This window comes from Perognathus longimembris, chromosome 7 (assembly GCF_023159225.1).
Source record: "Perognathus longimembris pacificus isolate PPM17 chromosome 7, ASM2315922v1, whole genome shotgun sequence".
NCBI classification, from domain to species: domain Eukaryota; kingdom Metazoa; phylum Chordata; class Mammalia; order Rodentia; family Heteromyidae; genus Perognathus; species Perognathus longimembris.
This window is the reverse complement of record NC_063167.1, coordinates 43,036,441-43,051,341: the sequence shown is the minus strand read 5'-3', so window position 1 is coordinate 43,051,341 and position 14,901 is coordinate 43,036,441. Positions and strand designations below refer to the sequence as shown.

General features: G+C 35.7%; 1 protein-coding gene across 5 annotated transcripts in view; it reads left to right on the top strand.

The window, feature by feature from the left end:
• Positions 1-14,901, top strand: part of Dock7 (dedicator of cytokinesis 7) — a 181,058-nt gene that overhangs the window by 104,503 nt on the left and 61,654 nt on the right. For 4 of the 5 annotated variants that reach the window (XM_048351454.1, XM_048351453.1, XM_048351452.1 and 1 more), the window contains exons 20-24: positions 437-668; positions 3,517-3,681; positions 5,701-5,870; positions 12,773-12,862; positions 13,778-13,873. In XM_048351454.1, coding sequence (XP_048207411.1) covers positions 437-668; positions 3,517-3,681; positions 5,701-5,870; positions 12,773-12,862; positions 13,778-13,873 — 753 coding nt within the window. Of the gene's footprint in view, positions 1-436; positions 669-3,516; positions 3,682-5,700; positions 5,871-11,274; positions 11,368-12,772; positions 12,863-13,777; positions 13,874-14,901 lie in introns of all 5 variants that reach the window. The other variant, XM_048351455.1, reaches the window with a different exon arrangement.

Here is a 14,901-nt window from a genome sequence, read left to right as displayed (position 1 = left end):
ACTGAGGGCTGGGAATACGGCCTAGTGGCAAGAGTGCTTGCCTCGTATACATGAAGCCCTGGGTTCGATTCCCCAGCACCACATATATAGAAAATGGCCAGAAGTGGCACTGTGGCTCAAGTGGCAGAGTGCTAGCCTTAAGCAAAAAGAAGCCAGGGACAGTGCTCAGGCCCTAAGTCCAAGGCCCGGGACTGGCAAAAAAAAAACAACCAAAATTCAAACTGAAAAAGGTAACTTTTTTACTAACATTATATTTCTTGAATAACCAATAGTAAATAGTAACCAATAGTAAATGAGAATGGACTTGTTTAATTGGAAATGAAGTTTATACTTTTATTTTTGTATTTCCCAGGTCTACAATTTGTGGTCTGCAATTCTTTATGATTAGGAAATTTACATAGCTTTGCTTAATGGTTTTGTTTATTCTTTGTTTTAGGATCCATATCTTGACAAATTCTTTGCTCTGGTCAATGCTCTGGATGAGCACATGTTCCCAGTCAGAATTGGGGACATGCGAATCATGGAAAATAACTTGGAAAATGAATTGAAGAGCAGTATTTCAGCACTGAATTCATCTCAGTTGGAACCAGTAGTCCGATTTCTTCATCTTCTGCTTGATAAACTGATACTTTTAGTTGTTAGACCTCCTGTCATTGCTGGCCAAATAGGTAATTTACTTTGCTTGAGATGGATCATAAATTATATAACTTGGAATTTCTAACTTTTGTTATAAAAGAAGCAAGGGTCATTATTCCCATTTGCTGTGGGGAATATTATTTACTTATTTGCTTATAATCAAAATATACCTTTTTGTTATAAAATATGACATAAATACTTCTCAAATTAGTGAAATAATTTATTCACCCACCAGATATTTACAAAGCACTTACTATGCAATGCATCAGACACTGATAGGTACTATCAGGATGTGGTTACTGAGGTCAAAATTTCACAGATTTCAAGCCAATGGGTAAATCATGTTATGTTTTACTGGATATATAATAATCTGCATTTTATTCATGTGCTGTCCTCCATTTACTATAGCTTTCTTTTTTTTTTTCTTTTAACCAGTCCTGCCCAAACTCTGGGCTTGAGGGCTGTCCCTGAGCTCCTTTGTGCTCAAGGTTATCCCTCTATCACTTGAGCCACAGTGCCACTTACAACTTTTTCTGTGATTATTGGAGGTAATAGTCTAATGGACTTTGCTGCCCAGGCTGGCTTCAAACCTCAGTCCTCAGTTCTGAGTCCTCCTGAGTAGCTAGGATTATAGGCATGAGCCACCACCACCTGGCCTTAATATAGCTTTTCTTTCCTTCATTTGTTCAAAACTACTATATTGTCTTTTTCTTCAGGATTCTAGAGAAAGAGGTACTTCTCTTTCTTGCCCCTTTCCAAGATTTACTCTCACCCATTTCCAAGATGCTTTTGCCAAGGTATCCATGCAAATCTTGCAAAGAAATTGAGGGTAAACAAATTTTAAGTGGATTATAGAAATTTTGTGTTAAATAATAGCACAGAGGAGATAAATATTGAAACCTTTGAGGGATTTTTTGGGGGTGGGTAGTATTTGTGGTTGTTTTTTAAAGGAGACTTAAAAGCAGGGCAAATTATGAATGAATAGTATCTTGACAGTTACATATTGTCCTGGGATATGAAACCATATGCTCATAGTACAGACATATATGAATTTGGAAATTTGTAGGAGGACTTATAAGTACTTAATTATAAATTAGGGAGTTGGTAATTAGAGGTGAGATAAGGGACAGGAGAGGATGTAGGGGTTTTCCATGACACTTCAGGAAATTAGGACTGCTTTTCTGTAAGAAATCAATAGTGTTTGAAAGATCTGGTCTTAGTTAGGAAAGTAACATGACCAAGTTTACCTTTTAAAGATGAGTATGCAGCTGGGCACTGAGGGCTCATGCTTATAATTCTGGTAACTCAGTAAGCTGAGATGTGAGGATCACAGGTTGAAGCCAGCCCAGATAGGAAAGTCCTTGAGAATCTTATCTCCAGTTAACCACCAAAGAGCTAGCAGCTGAGCTGTGGCTCAAATGGTAGAGCACTAACCTTGAGCATAAAAGCTCAGGTATAGTGCCCAGGCCCTGAGTTCAAGCCTCAGGACTGGCACCAAAAAACAAATGAAACAAAACAAAGAATGAAGTGGGTTATTTATATGCAGAGAGAAACGTTTTGGAGACAAAAAAGAAATATAAGAAAGGAGTTAGGAAAGATGTAGTTAACAAAACGAGGCTATAAAGACAATAGTGAAGGTAGATAGAGTAGATAGATCTCTCATAGAAAAGGGAGATGAAAATAGTTTTGGTTTCTGATAAATCTGTAAAAAAAAATATGCATTCTTTTGTGACATAGAAGGTAAATTTTGTGTAAAAACAAGGAATGTGGACCAGGGTTTTGAGAAGTATTCTGATTATTCGAAAAAGCTGCTATGCAAAATAAAAATTTTTTAAAGAAAAAGCAATTTACCAGGATCATAGGATTGCCAAACCCCACTTGGGTTTCTGTCTGTAGACTTCTTCCTTTCTAGTTAAATATATGTAGATCAGTCTTCCTAAATGACCATTTTATTTGATTATTCTACTTTTAGGAAAACTGAATTGGCCTCATTATCTGTTCATAATTTCCTGTCTTGGTTACATAAATCATAGAACTGAGGCTCTATTTCTCAAAATGACTAATTGGTTTACTTATCTTTTCATTGTGCTATCTACCAGGATTCCACAATTTTTGCAAAGTTCTTGTGATACATTGACTTGAATGGCTGAGTAGGTAGTACTTACCTAACTTGGCATTTAAAATGTCTTATAGGTTTTTTCCTAATAATCCTTTTACAAATTTACTCATGTCAGTTGCTTATTTGCTACTGTTTGTATTTTTTGTATACTGTTTGTATTTTATTTTATTTATTTTATTTTATTTATTTTATTTTTTGCCAGTCCTGGGCCTTGGACTCAGGGCCTGAGCACTGTCCCTGGCTTCTTTTTTGCTCAAGGCTAGCACTCTGCCACTTGAGCCACAGCGCCACTTCTGGCCATTTTCTGTATATGTGGTGCTGGGGAATCGAACCCAGGGGCTCATGTATATGAGGCAGGCACTCTTGCCTCTAGGCCATATCCCCAGCCCACTGTTTGTATTTTAATAACCTGTTTTCATTGATATTTTTTAAAAATAGTAATATGTACTCATTTATCAGTCATCTATAAAATGAGTTGCTTCCAAAGGTGATTATGTTATAAAATAATATATATTAGTTTGATTATGTTTTTTATGAGTAATCCAACCTATATCCTTTTTATGCTAAATTAGTAAAATGAATTTTTTCTCCTTTACAAGAGTATTTTTGGTTCAGATAATGCAAAACACTGAAATTAACAAAATGCTATCTCTATATACTTTATATAATTTCTGTACTTATGTAAGTGATAAAACATTGATCTTTGCGGAACTTTGAAGCTAAAAATGTTAAAGCCAAAATGTTTTCTTCCATTCTAAAAGTTAATCTAGGTCAAGCTTCTTTTGAAGCCATGGCATCAATTATAAATCGACTTCACAAAAACTTAGAAGGAAATCATGACCAGCATGGTAGAAACAGCCTTCTTGCATCTTATATCTATTATGTTTTTCGCCTGCCAAATACTTACCCTAATTCACCATCACCAGGTATTTTATTCTTTTTGTTATGAAACTGTTTGATAAATGTTGATGACAATAGTGAGTTAAGCTTTTAGTCTATGATGTGATACATTTGTTCAATAATAACCATTTATTAAATATCCATTATGTAATATTCACTACTTTAGATGCTAGTGTGTAAAGGGATTACTTATATTCTTATACATTATTTATATAGCTTCCTTTAATTTGAACTTGATATCTTAAACTAATTCTTAGAAACAAACCTTGAAAATAACTTCCTAGTATGTGGAGGCATGGTTGAATGCTAGCCTCAACCAAAAAAGCCAACCAAGTGCACAAAGCCCCAAGTTCAAGCTTCAGTACTGGCATTAATTAATTCTTGTACCTGAAGAAATTGAATATTTCTTGTTAGGATAAATAGAATCATATGCTTATCATTCAGAATGTTGTTGGTCATCAAAGAGAAATATGGTAGACAAGTAGTTCTTGATAAACGTGGGAAACATACAATAATGTCAAATTGTTTTCTGTCCTCTTTATAGTCAGTAAAACAGGATAACATTTCAGAGTGTTGACCCCCAAATCTTTGTGTGGCATTGATAATAGTGGTGTTAACTTGTTGGTTTGAATGTCTTACTTTGAATAACCAACCCTTCAGTTAGTTAATGATTATAGTATACACACTGTTCAAATTGTTGGCTTGTTTGTGTGCATGAGTCATCATACATCACTAAGTACGTGCCCTCTTGCAGCTATTGGCAGTTGTAATGCTTAGTATTGAAGGATGATGTAAGGCTCAATGTAGGTCAAGCAAAGAATTCCTTGCTTTTTTATATAATTTGGGCTCATAGAATTATCTTTGTATAAAATCAGGATTGCATTTTCTTATCGTTAGCATTGCTGAAGAAGACAAAATAGTCCTGTTTAAGAGATGTTGGTAATAGATTAGCTCTCTATCTAGTGACAACTATCAAGGGGTAAAAGAGAGCTGGGTGGAAAAAATGAAGAGACATCAGCTAAAGCATTTTGGATTTTAGATACAACTATATCTGAATGAAGATAATGTTTATGTTTGTTTCATACTAGTTTTTTTATTGTGCATAAAATAAACATTAGTGTGAGAATAATTTTATTTATAGTTCATAATTTTTATTTATTTTATTTTGGTCAGTTGGGGCTAGAACTCAGGGCCTGGGCCTGGATCTTTTGCTTTCAAGGCTAGTGTAGCACTCTACCACTTTGAGCCACAGCACTACTTTCCATTTTCTGGTGATTAACTGGAGATAAGAATCTCCTAGGGCTGGGGATATGGCCTAGTGGCAAGAGTGCCTGCCTCGGATACACGAGGCCCTAGGTTCGATTCCCCAGCACCACATATACAGAAAACGGCCAGAAGCGGCGCTGTGGCTCAAGCGGCAGAGTGCTAGCCTTGAGCGGGAAGAAGCCAGGGACAGTGCTCAGGCCCTGAGTCCAAGGCCCAGGACTGGCAAAAAAAAAAAAAAAAAAGAATCTCCTAGACTTTTCTGCCTGGGCTGGTTTGACCCGCAATCCTCAGATCTCAGCTTCCTAAGTAGGTAGAATTATAGGTGCGAGCCATCAGCACCTGGCTAGTTCATGGGTCTTGTCAACTGATGTAAAGTAGGATATTTTTGTGTAGTGCTCATTAGGTTTCAAGTGTTTTCACTCATGGTGAATTTTTTTTTTTGCCAGTCCTGGGGCTTGAACTCAGGGCCTGAGCACTGTCCCTGGCTTCTTTTTGCTCAAGGCTAACACTCTACCTCTTGAGCCACAGCACCACTTCTGGTTTTTTCTATATATGTGGTGCTGAGGAATTGAACCCAGAGCTTCATGTCTGCAAGGCAAGCACTCTACCAGTAGGCCATATTCCCAGCCCCTTCTTGGTGATTTTTTTTCTTTAAAAAAATTGTAGTTTTCATTTAGAAATAAAAAGAAATCATAGTCTATGGAATTTTATGAAGTGGCAGAGTTTTTTTCCCAATTTTTTTTTGTTTAGTTATATGCAATTGTTTTATGCATTTCTAGGTCCTGGAGGTTTGGGAGGATCAGTGCATTATGCTACAATGGCTAGATCTGCTGTGAGACCTGCAAGCCTTAATCTAAGTCGTTCTCGTAGCCTTAGTAATAGTAATCCAGACATATCTGGGACACCTACATCACCTGATGATGAAGTTCGGTCAATCATTGGCAGCAAGGTAAAATGAAGGCATGATTCTAAGTTTATGAACAAATGTGAAATACCTAATTCTAATTTGTTCTTAATGTTGAGTCATAGATGAGATGAGAATAAGCAAGAAATTGCACATATCCTGTTTGAGTTAGGAATAAAGAATAAATTGTACATTCCTATTTTATCAGTAAGAAATATTTCATGGTTGTAGTGGCAAGAGTGCTTGCCTTGTATACATGAATTCCTGGGTTCAATTCCCCAGCACCACATATACAGAAAACGGTCAGAAGTGGCGCTGTGGCTCAAGAGGCAGAGTGCTAGCCTTAAACATAAAGAAGCCAGGGACAGTACTCAGGCCCTGAGTCCAAGCCCCAGGACTGGCAAAAACAAAAAAGAAATATTTCATGGTTGTATTGTAGCTTGCTATTGTAAACTGGTTTGTGCACTCTATGAAAAATAATCTTCCAAGTTCTAAAATTTGTCCAGGAAAGCTAATAACATATAACTTATTGTTATCTGATAGTCCATGTGAAAAATGGCCAGATTAACTTTCTGTATAATTAAGTGGGACCTAAAACTAAACCTGTAACTAAAATATAGGTCGTCATTGACTTGATATATGAGCACCCCTTCCTTAAAAAGTAAAGAATGGCTTTGATTGGTAATAGGGTTATATTTCATGAGAAACTTTGAAGTGCTCTAAGATTAGAAAAATTAGATTAATTTAATGATTATCTCAGAGAAAGACTAGCTAGCTACTATAAGACTCCGCTGTACTTTAATCATTGTTACCACACTAAAATACTTGTAGAAAAACAACCATTCCTTTCTATATGTAAAGTATAAAAATAATTCCAGAGTTTAAGCAAGATGGGCAAAAACACAGTATGAGTGAGGCCAAGAAATCATATCAGGTTGTATTTTGATCAGACTACTTTAAACTTGAATTTTGCTATTGGAAAAGACAATGCTATCAGCTTTTCCTTGACTTTTTACTCTGTTCATTCAAATATAGGAAATAATTATATACATATGATAGAATTCATGTTTATGTGAACTGTAGTGAAGTTCTCTGTTTCTTTAAGTGATAATGATCAAAATATCACAACTACTCCTACAATTTGTGTTTGTATTTATGTGTGTTATATATAACATAGCATATAGGTACAGAAATTTTATACTCGGAATCATGTAATTTACATTAATGTATTTTGTTAACTCACTAGTATTCATAAAAGTATTATTTCTTTTAAGTAATATATCTTTACAGCCTTATAAGTTTAATAAATTTATAAACATTTTAGTAACTTAAACTGCATATAGATGTTTTTCTAATTTAAAAAATGCTATTTTTGTGAATGATGTGTGTGGAGATGTATGTAGATTACTGCAGAGTAAACAAGCAGTATGGAAATGTTAGAAGATACCAGCTGGGTGCTGGTGGCTCACTCCTGTAATCCTAGCTACTCAGAAGACTGAGATCAGAATCACCATTTGAAGCCAGCCTGGGAGGAAAGTCTAAGAGACTTATCTCTAATTAATCTCACACAAAAAGGCTGAAAGTAAAGCGATGGCTCATGGCAGCCTTGATCAAAAACAAAACTCGTTGACAGTGCCCAGGCTCTGAGATCAAGCCTAAGGACCATTACCAAAAAAAAAAAAAAAAAAAAAAAAAAAGAAAAGAAAAGCTATTAAATGAGACAGTAATGGTCTTTACATATATAAAATAAACATTTTTTTTTCTTATCTAATACTGATTGAAAATGGTGTTTCCTCTTGCTAGGCAAAGCTCTACCACTTGAAGCACGCCTCAGACCACTTGCTATTAGTTTGTTTTTTGAATATGGTTTTTTGACCCTTGGCTAACTTTGGACTATAATCTTCCTACCTCCAACTCCCAGGTAGCTCAGACCACAACCTGGTACCAACGTGCCAGGTTTATATTTGAGATAGGAGTCTTTAAACTTTAGACTGACCTGAACTCAAACCTTTACTATCTTGCTGCCTCTGTTTCTCATGTAACTGGGATTATAGGTGTGTAGCAACACATCTAGCCAAATTTCAAAGAAAACCATAATAATATGAGAACTTGTCTTATGATAACACAGGCTTATTCCAGTTAATTTTTATTTTGTTTTGTTTTTTGAGACAAGGTCTTGATAAGTAGCCCAAGTTGTGCTTAAACTTTTAAACTTTTATATATTGAATACTGGTTTTGAATTTAATCCTCCTACCTCTTCTTCCTGAGTGTTGGGATTACAGGCACATGCGGCAATACAGGCTCTAATAAAGCTCCATTTAAGTTGTTATATGAAAAGCAATTTTTACTGAAAAATTTTCAATAAAAAGCTACTTCCATATTGAATTATAATTCCTAAAATAGTAGGATGTATAATGTTTATACTTCCATAGGCTTCACCATCATATCCACCTCCCTAGTACTTAATATAGATATAGATAAACTAGCCTTTTTCTAAATCTATTACTTCTGTCTTTATAAAAAACTCTCTCCCCACTGGGAATGTGGCTTAGTAGTAGAGTGCTTGCATAGCATGCATGAAGCCCTGGGTTCGATTCCTCTGCACCACATAAACAGAAAAAACTGGAAGTGGCTCTGTGGCTTAGTGGTAGAATGCTAGCCTTGAACAAAAGAAGCTCAGGGACAGCACCCAGACACTGAACTCAAGCCCCAGGATTGGCAAAAACAAACAAAATCTTTCTTCCTGTCTTAATGACTAAAGATTTTCACCCAGGGAATTCTTTCATCTCTGTCCTGCATCATTAGATTCTTCCTGTGTATTGAATCATTTTCACTCACATGTAAACTTGTTATTTCTTCTCTCATTAAAGTAAATTTCTCTCTAGTATTTCTGTTGCTACTGTCTTTGCCATTGCTCTTGCTACCTTTTTTTTGGCAGAGTTCCTTAAAAGACGTTTTGCAATCTCATTGTCTTAACTATTTCTAGTATCTTTCACACAAAATGCATTTGCTCATGCTTCTTAGTGTTTTGCATGTTTCTAAATCCAAAGGTTTATTATCAACACTCACCTTATTTTACCTGCTAGTATCTTTTGACATGAATTTTCTCTGTGCGTTATTCTGTTTACTTAGTTCATAGGACTCCACATTTTCTTGGCTTTCCTCTTGGTTTATTGGTTATACTTTTTCACTTTCCTTTATCCTCTTTTATCTGATCTCTTAATCTGCAAATGCCAAAAATGTTTGTACTTATTTTTCTTCTCTTATATAAGTTCAATGGTTTACTAAATGCCATTATAAAGGTTATACTAATTACTCCCTAAATAATTTTCCCAGTACCATTCTCTTAGGAATTCCAAAACTTGGGAGCTTTTTAAAGTTCTTTTTGTCCAAATTGCATATTTGTTAAAAAATGTAACTGTATTATTATTTTTTTCTATACTATTGATTGAAACCAGGGCCTTGATGTGGCAAGAGCCACTTCTTGCATCTCTACAACTGCCGGCCAGTGTCTCCCTGCGACTCAATGTAATTAGCCTTAAGATGGTTTCTCTGCTGTTAGTCTACTCACTTTTCACAACACAGTAGCTAGAATGTTGCTTTAAAAAATGAAACACAAGCCAGGAGCTAGTGGCTCATGGCTATAACGCTAGCTACTCAGGAAGCTGAGATCTGAGGATTGTGGTTGAAAGCCAGCTAGAGCAGGAAGGACTGTGATACTCTTTTTGTTTTCTGTGATACTCTTATCTCCAATTAATCACAGAAAAAGCCAGAAATGGTGCTGTAGCTCAAGTAGCAGAAGGCTAGCCTTGAGCAAAAAGGGGCCTAAGGATAGTGTGCAGGCCCAGAGTTCAAGGCCCTGGACCAGCAAAAAACAAAACAAATAAGAACAGTATGTAGGCCCTGGGTTCAAGCCCCAAGACAGGCACCAAAAAAAGAAAGAAAGAAAGAAAAATTAAATTAGATTATCTTATTTTTTCTATCAGCAGTCCCTGTTTCCTTAAGACTAGAGGGCCACTGTCCCAAACAGCATCTTATTTCAATTTGTAATCAGTAGCTCTTTCTCTTCACACTTTGCATGTGTGCACACACGCAAGTGCCCATGTCAGTCATCGGGCTTGATCTCAGGACCTGGGCACTGTCCCTGAACTTCTCAAGGCTAGCACTCTTCCAGTTGAGGCACAGCTCCACATCTGGCTTTCTGGTGGTTAATTGTAGATAAGAGTCTCATAGACTTTCCTGCCCTGGATGACTTCAGTTCAAAGTTGCTCAGGAGATCTGAGGATCTAAGAGCTAAGAGTTAGGATTATAGGCATGAGCTTGAATTAGCTATTTCTAATATCTGTTGTTGTTGTTGTTTTAGTATTCATATCAATTAAAAATTATCCCTACTTCATAATGGTGGAGATATTTGTCCATCCATGTATTTAAAGTGCCTATAATGTCCAGCATATTGAAGGTTGCTAATAGCAGTTTGTCTTATGAATGATTATTTCTAAGCATTGATTATCTATGGAAAGAAAAAACAACTTTTTAAAAAACTTAAATCACACTTCTTTTTTACTAGCTCTTTTTTTTTTCTTTTTTGGTTGGTTGTGGGGCTTGAACTTAGGGCCTGTGCACTGTCTCTGAGCTCTTTTTTGCTCAAGGCTAACACTGGCTTTTTGATGGTTAATTGGAGATAAAAGTCTCACAAACTTTCCTGTCCAGACTAGCTTGGAACCATGGTTCTCTGATCTCTGCCTCCTGAGTAGCTAGGATTATAGGCATGAGATACTAGCACCTGGCTTGGAAAACTTCTGGAGTGATATTGGCAATCTCTTAAGTTTATGAAATAGAAGTAAAGTCCTAGGTCCCTTCATGAGGAATCACAGTAATTCCTTTTGGAAGAAGAAATAATTCAGTCATACACATCCATAGCATATTAAAGACACTTTAAATTCATGAAGGTAATGAAGGTATTGTTTCAATACAGAGCCCTTGCATCGTGTTTTCCTTATTTTACATGTATGTATATTTATATATAGCATGCCATTGTACTTAATTACAAGTCTAATAAAAAGAAACACAACTTCAAACCCAGTTATTAGGTAGGAGGCATAGAATTATCAACTATCTGAATAGTTTTCAACTGATGAAAGATAAAGTGAAATTTTTGTTTCCAATAAAGAATAGGGTAGATTTCTTCCACTTTTTTTCCTTTTAAATCTCAGTTCAACTTAGAAGAAATGAACAGAATTACTGATTTATACTGTTTAGCACTTAAGATAGCTGATGGTACTTTAAGGTGAAACTAATATTTCATAGATACCTAAAATTTTTGGTTGCTTTAACAGTACTAATTAAAAACATGTTTGCATTAGAAGGTCTGGATTTCTTTAAGAATAATTTATAGCATGCAACATGTAATATTTCTTTCCTTTCCAACTGCTTTCTATTATATGCTTAGGGTTTAGACCGCTCCAATTCCTGGGTTAACACTGGTGGTCCAAAAGCTGCCCCATGGGGATCCAACCCCAGTCCAAGTGCAGAATCAACACAGGTGGTGTTTATATTAGAGGTTTCTTTGTTGGCTGCTGATGTTTCCCTTTAGAACATTACTTTTTAGTACATACTATGATTTCAGTGGCTTGCTTTTTTTAATCATTAAAAAGTGTTTATTTTTGTTTACTTAGCACATTTTCCAACTACTATGCATGAATAAGACCAGTTCACCAGTAATGCTCTACTTTCCTGCTTCCTCCCACCTCCTTTTCTTCCTCCCTCCTTAAAAAACCTTACCAGTATTTCAATGCCTGCTGCTCGTGCATTTGATGGCTTTTGTAACAGTTCCTGCTTTAGGGATTGCACATCTTTAGTAGGATTTAAAATTTTTATGTGGAATAAAAGCAACATCTTTTCATTTTGTTTTTTTTTTGCTTTAACGTGTAGTTTACTATATCATTTTAATTTATCTTTTGCTGTCTTATCCTTTGTTCTCCTCACAATCACTGAATAGAAAGATTGATAGTAAGTTAAAATTAAATACGATTGTGTGTAAGATTAAATGCCAGACGCAAAATCCACTTTTATGTGTACTGTGTTGCAAAGTATGAAATTATAAAACTTGAGTTGAGTTTTGCTTATTGAAGACTAGTTGCTTAGTAGCTGATATTGCATGATGACTTAAATATGCTTCTCACCTGTGTATTGACTCTGAAGGAAAATTCTTTTGTTCTTAAAGAAAATTTTAATTCTGTTGAATATTATAAATGATTTACATTTGATATACAGTACATGACAGACTTGAATGGTAGTTTTTGGTAATAGTGAAAACGTAAAAGAAATCATTCTGGGCTGGGGATATAGCCTAGTGGCAAGAGTGCCTGCCTCGGATACATGAGGCCCTAGGTTCGATTCCCCAGCACCACATATACAGAAAAACGGCCAGAAGCGGCGCTGTGGCTCAAGTGGCGGAGTGCTAGCCTTGAGCGGGAAGAAGCCAGGCACAGTGCTCAGGCCCTGAGTCCAAGGCCCAGGACTGGCAAAAAAAAAAAAAAAAAAAAAAAAAGAAATCATTCTAATCTTTTTATCTTCTTTATTGAATACAAAATTTTTGGTTTCCTTTTTGGTCAGGACCAGTTGAGAAGTATGTTTTTAAATTTGTTGTTTTTACTAGTTAGTGCATGCACATGGAACACATAGATAAAAGTTTCATTCTTTGCAGCACTCAAATATTACAATCATTGAAATACTCATCTTAAAGACTAAAAATATAGAAGCTACTTCATTTCTAACTCATTGGTATTAAAGCAGCTTAAAATAGTGTAAATGAGATGAGCAATAAAATAGATGGTTGTTGAAACCACAACAAAACTGTTTTAAATTTGTACATAATCCTGGAGCTGCAAAGTCATCCACAGCTATGTTAATGTTATCTCGTCATCTCATTCATCTTCACTCCATAGGCTATGGATCGAAGTTGTAATCGTATGTCTTCGCACACAGAGACGTCAAGTTTCTTACAAACATTAACGGGACGCTTACCAACTAAAAAGGTAGATTCATGTGAAGACAATTCATAGAGGGGGAAAATAATTCCAACAATTAAACATATGTAAGGTTTTTGTACATAACCAACATAAGATATTAAAATATATTATGTTTTGAAACACATATGAGCAAGCACTGCTTGTTTGGTGCTTTCTGGGTATACCTATCCAGCATAGGCCTTTTTACATGAGGATAGTGTTTGTATCTGTGGGGTACAGTTTAATGAATCAAATTTGATCATCAAATTTTAATATCAACTCTTAATTATGTTTCTGTAACTGCTTCTTGTTTTGTGTTTTAAATCTCCAGGGAAAGGAAGATGAGTTAGAAAATTTATCACTCTTAGTAAGATATGTTGATTTGCTTCCTTTATGCACAGTTTTGTTAGTCTTTTTTCATATTAATATGCACTACTTTGCAAATGCTTTCTACACATATCCATTATAAGGCAGGAATTTACTGCTATTTCTTAAAAAAGATCTTAAATATTTGAAAATCAATGGCTTATAGCAAAGTTTACATTTCTAAAGATGTTTCCTAAATTGTACCAGCAAAGTTAATGAGTGTATTTGTGTCTGTTAAAATATGTATTTAAAGTACAAACAAGATCTTATTTGTACTTGTGAGTTTTTGGTCTAGTTTCTGTTTGTGGGTATAATTTAGGAAGCTACTCTACCTGTACTTTTAAAATTACATTTTACCTCTAGATAACATGTAATTTTTTCAGCTATTCAACATGCTAGTGTCTTACATGTGTAAGTCGTTTCGTTAATGGGTGTCTTCACTGCATCATTGAATACTTCACATGCCTTACTTTGCTTATTTTCATTGTATCTTCATTTGTACTTTGCCTTATTATCACTTGGTTTGTGTTATCAGCAGATTTGACTTACAGTAACTTTAAATTTATTTCTGGATAGCTGTTTCATGAGGAGCTGGCTTTGCAGTGGGTTGTTTGCAGTGGCAGTGTTCGGGAATCAGCTTTGCAACAAGCCTGGTTCTTCTTTGAGTTAATGGTAAGCAAACTAAATACATTCTTTAATACTTTTTTACTTGATAAACTATTTTATGTTAGTCATTTTTATCCTAGGAATATTTTTCTGTTGCATATCTTATGGTTTTATGTGTATCTCCATGACAAAAGTACATGTATTTAATTTTTAAATATGCACTGTGAACACTTAACACAGTTTAGGTGGAATTGTAAAGTCTACTGTTCATTTTAACCCACCTCACCCATGAGATAGTTGCAGATGTTAAACTATTTTTTACAAGAGAACTCATGACTCAGTCTTTCCCTAATCTAAGCATGCAAATGAACAAAGGCAATACTGTAGATTGCATTGCAAATATATATATTGCCAGTCCTTGGGCTTGAACTCAGGACCTTAGCACTGTCCCTGGCTTCCTTTTGCTCAAGGGTAGCACTCTCCCAATTGAGCCACAGCACCACTTCGGCTTTTTCTATATATTGGTGCTGAGGAATTGAACCGAGGGCTTCATGTATATTAGGCGAGCACTTTACCACTAGGCCATATTCCCAGCCCTGCAAATATTTTTTTGAAAAGCTGTATAAGGGGTGACACTGTCCAAAAAGAAATTACCCTTTACCTGACTTATGTAACTGTAACCCCTCTGCACGTCTTTATAATAACAATATTTTTTTTAAAAGCGTTATAGCCGGGCGTCAGTAGCTCACACCTGTAATCCTAGCTGCCCAGGAGGCTGAGATCTGAGGATCACATTTCAAAGCCAGTCTGGGAAGGAAAGTCCCTGAGACTCTTCTCTCCAATTAACCACTAGAAAATTGGAAGTGGCACTGTGGCTTAAGTGGTAGAGCACTAGCCTTGAGCGGAAGGGCTCAGGGACAACATCCAGGCCCAGAGTTCATGCCCCACGACTAACAACAACAACAACAACAAAATAGCATTATAGATACTGCTGTTATTATGGTTAGAAAGCTTAAAGGGAAATGTTGGCTATAGCTAACAAAAAGTAAAAAGTTTTTTTGCTTAATTCAGCAAATACTAGTAAAAAAATGAAT